This window comes from Sabethes cyaneus, chromosome 2, assembly GCF_943734655.1.
Source record: "Sabethes cyaneus chromosome 2, idSabCyanKW18_F2, whole genome shotgun sequence".
NCBI lineage: Eukaryota > Metazoa > Arthropoda > Insecta > Diptera > Culicidae > Sabethes > Sabethes cyaneus.
Window position 1 is genome coordinate 105,786,313 of NC_071354.1, and position 2,559 is coordinate 105,788,871.

Below are 2,559 nucleotides of genomic sequence, written 5' to 3' on the forward strand. Positions count from 1 at the left end.
GCCAGAACTCTTCCAAAAATTATTTAAAATGTCCCTCCAAAATCCTCAGAAACAAGAAAAACCTCTAATGGTTTTTTATTGAGCCTACGTTTGTCCATGTTGGCAATGATCAAAAAGTAAACTCGTCTTTTAGATGCTGTCGTGCTGTTTGAACTTATTCTGTTCTGTTTGTTTCACACTGATGAGCTGCTACAATCGGTAAGGCACGAAAACAGATTCACAGTAACCGTCCGTGCTGGAACGTCCTTTTGAAAAGTTCTTCTTAGCTGACTTTAATGGAAAATGAATCATTGCGTGATATCCAACATATCAGCAAAACTCACCAATACCAATGCTGTAACGACAAAATTGTTGGAGTAGATCTTACGCTTCAGGTTTTCCCAGAAATTCTTGATGGGAAGCAGCTGGGGGACGTTGGGCGGGCTCGCCGACGGTGGGCCGACGCCAGATCAGGCCAGAATACCGCGCCCTTATGGTATTTTTTGATGAACGACGCAACTTCTGGCAGGCACTTCGTACTATAAGTTTCCCCGTTCACAGCCAGTCCGGAGCGGAAGACCATCTTATTCAGCCGCTGCCGCTGCGCCATTGCCTATAGCCCCGAAACTAGTGGACGGGACTGACGCGTTCTGACATGTATGTCCATGTTCGCCAGGTACTTTTTCACTGTTTGGCCGGTTGCAGCGACCTCCAAGCTCCAAGTATATCTTAAGTATGCCAAGCGCATGCTACGATATAGTCACTTTTCCCTCGATCTTCCTCTTTAGCATCCTTTGGAGCTTCTTGCCGCTCAGGGTCGTCGGCCATCCGGAACCGGGCTTTCTTTCGATGCTCTGATTGTTGTCCAACAATGTCAAGTTGTTGTAGATGCCGGAATGGGCATTTCCAGCGTCCCCAAAGTGCCGCACGATGTCCATTTTCGACGCGGCGGGATACCGTTCTTTGAACACGCACACTTCTGAATGGAGTAGCTTCAATGTTTTCGCCATCACGGTTAGAGTTCGGTTGATAGAGCTGTAGATTTTTTTGCTAATATATTTACCTTCCATGGGAAATTTATCAAACTCAATTAGCTATCTTAGTTATTTTTATATCACCTTCCGAAAAAATGCCCACGTTACTATATGAGTTACGCTACCGGATTGTTCACTTTTGTAGCAGAGATGACCGAGATGTAGGGTACGGGAGGGCTTTTTCCGGCCTGTACGACGATTGTGTGAACACATTTTGTGAAGCAGAGCCAAGGCTAACAAAATCAATTCAAGATGGTGAAGGGAAATTATATGATTTCGAATGGTCACTTCCATAAATACTGGCAGCGACACATCCGTACCTGGCTTAACCAGCCGGCACGCAAATACCGTCGCAGGCAAAATCGTATTAAGAAGGCTAAGGCTGTATTTCCCCGACCGGCTGCTGGTCTGCTACGTCCGATTGTGCGGTGCCCTTCGCAACGCTACAACACCAAGATCCGAGCTGGACGTGGATTTACCCTTGCCGAATTGAAGGGAGCAGGTTTGACTAAAGGCTTTGCCCAGTCTGTTGGCATTGCGGTCGATCCCCGCCGTCAGAATAAATCGGTGGAAAGCCGTCAGCAGAACATCCAACGTTTGAAGGAGTACCACAGCAAATTGATTCTGTTCCCGATTCACCCGAAGAAGAAGCTGCGCAAGGGTGTAGCCACTGAGGAGGAACGCAAATTGGCCACTCAACTGAAGGGTCCGGTACTGCCGATCAAGAACGAGAAGCCAACGATCGAGTACCGCCCGATCACCGAAAAGGAGAAGAAATTCTCCGCTTTCCTGGCTGTCCGGCAAGCTCGTTTGCATGCGCGTCACTTCGGTGCCCGTGCCAAGAAGGCAAAGGAGAATGCAGAGAACGAAGCCAACCCAGCTGCGGCCACCGAGAAGAAGGGAAAGAAGTAATTCCGTTTTGCCAGCAGGTAACAGTGTAAAATTTTTATTATTTTCTCGTGCGGTTAAGTGAGCGAAACAAAGTATTTTCAGCAGGTTTCTAAATTCAGCCTATTTGCCTCTTCTTTCGCCAATCAAAAAACTTTGCTGACATACAATTTTATTACGTTATAACTATTTTCTCAAGACTGTAAGTAATCTACTATTTTTTATTCAAAAAACGTCAAAACCACCTGTTCTTACACTAGAACTAGGCCATAGGCCGAATAAATAGATGCCATCGCTTAATGGGCTGAAAATACCCTCCCGTGCCCTATGTTGTAGCTTACAAAAATGGCTGTACAGAGAAATGAAAACAAAAATAAACGAGAAAAGATAAAAGAATTCGTTTTCAAAGCCCCGGATTAAAACTTATCGGTGATTGATAGCGGTACAGGTTAAACCTTAAGTTTACCATGGATGTAAGATTCTGCTAGCTTGAGGGTTTATACGTAAAAATCATTACAATAACATACTGTATTCATGATACAGATGTGGTAATCTACTGTTACAGACAGCGTGGATGTCAACATGATCTATCGATTGACAACGAAAACAAAGAAGACGAAAGTTACATTGATAAGAATGGAAGTGAACGCAGCAGGAC

General features: G+C 45.1%; 1 protein-coding gene across 1 annotated transcript; it reads left to right on the top strand.

Annotated features, from left to right (window-relative positions):
• The first annotated feature begins 1,206 nt into the window (after nt 1-1,206).
• LOC128734622 (60S ribosomal protein L13-like) lies at nt 1,207-1,990 on the top strand. The gene has a single exon (XM_053828905.1). It carries the CDS (start codon nt 1,266-1,268, stop codon nt 1,923-1,925), a length of 660 nt encoding a protein of 219 aa, XP_053684880.1. The 5' UTR covers nt 1,207-1,265; the 3' UTR covers nt 1,926-1,990.
• The last annotated feature ends 569 nt before the right edge of the window (nt 1,991-2,559 follow it).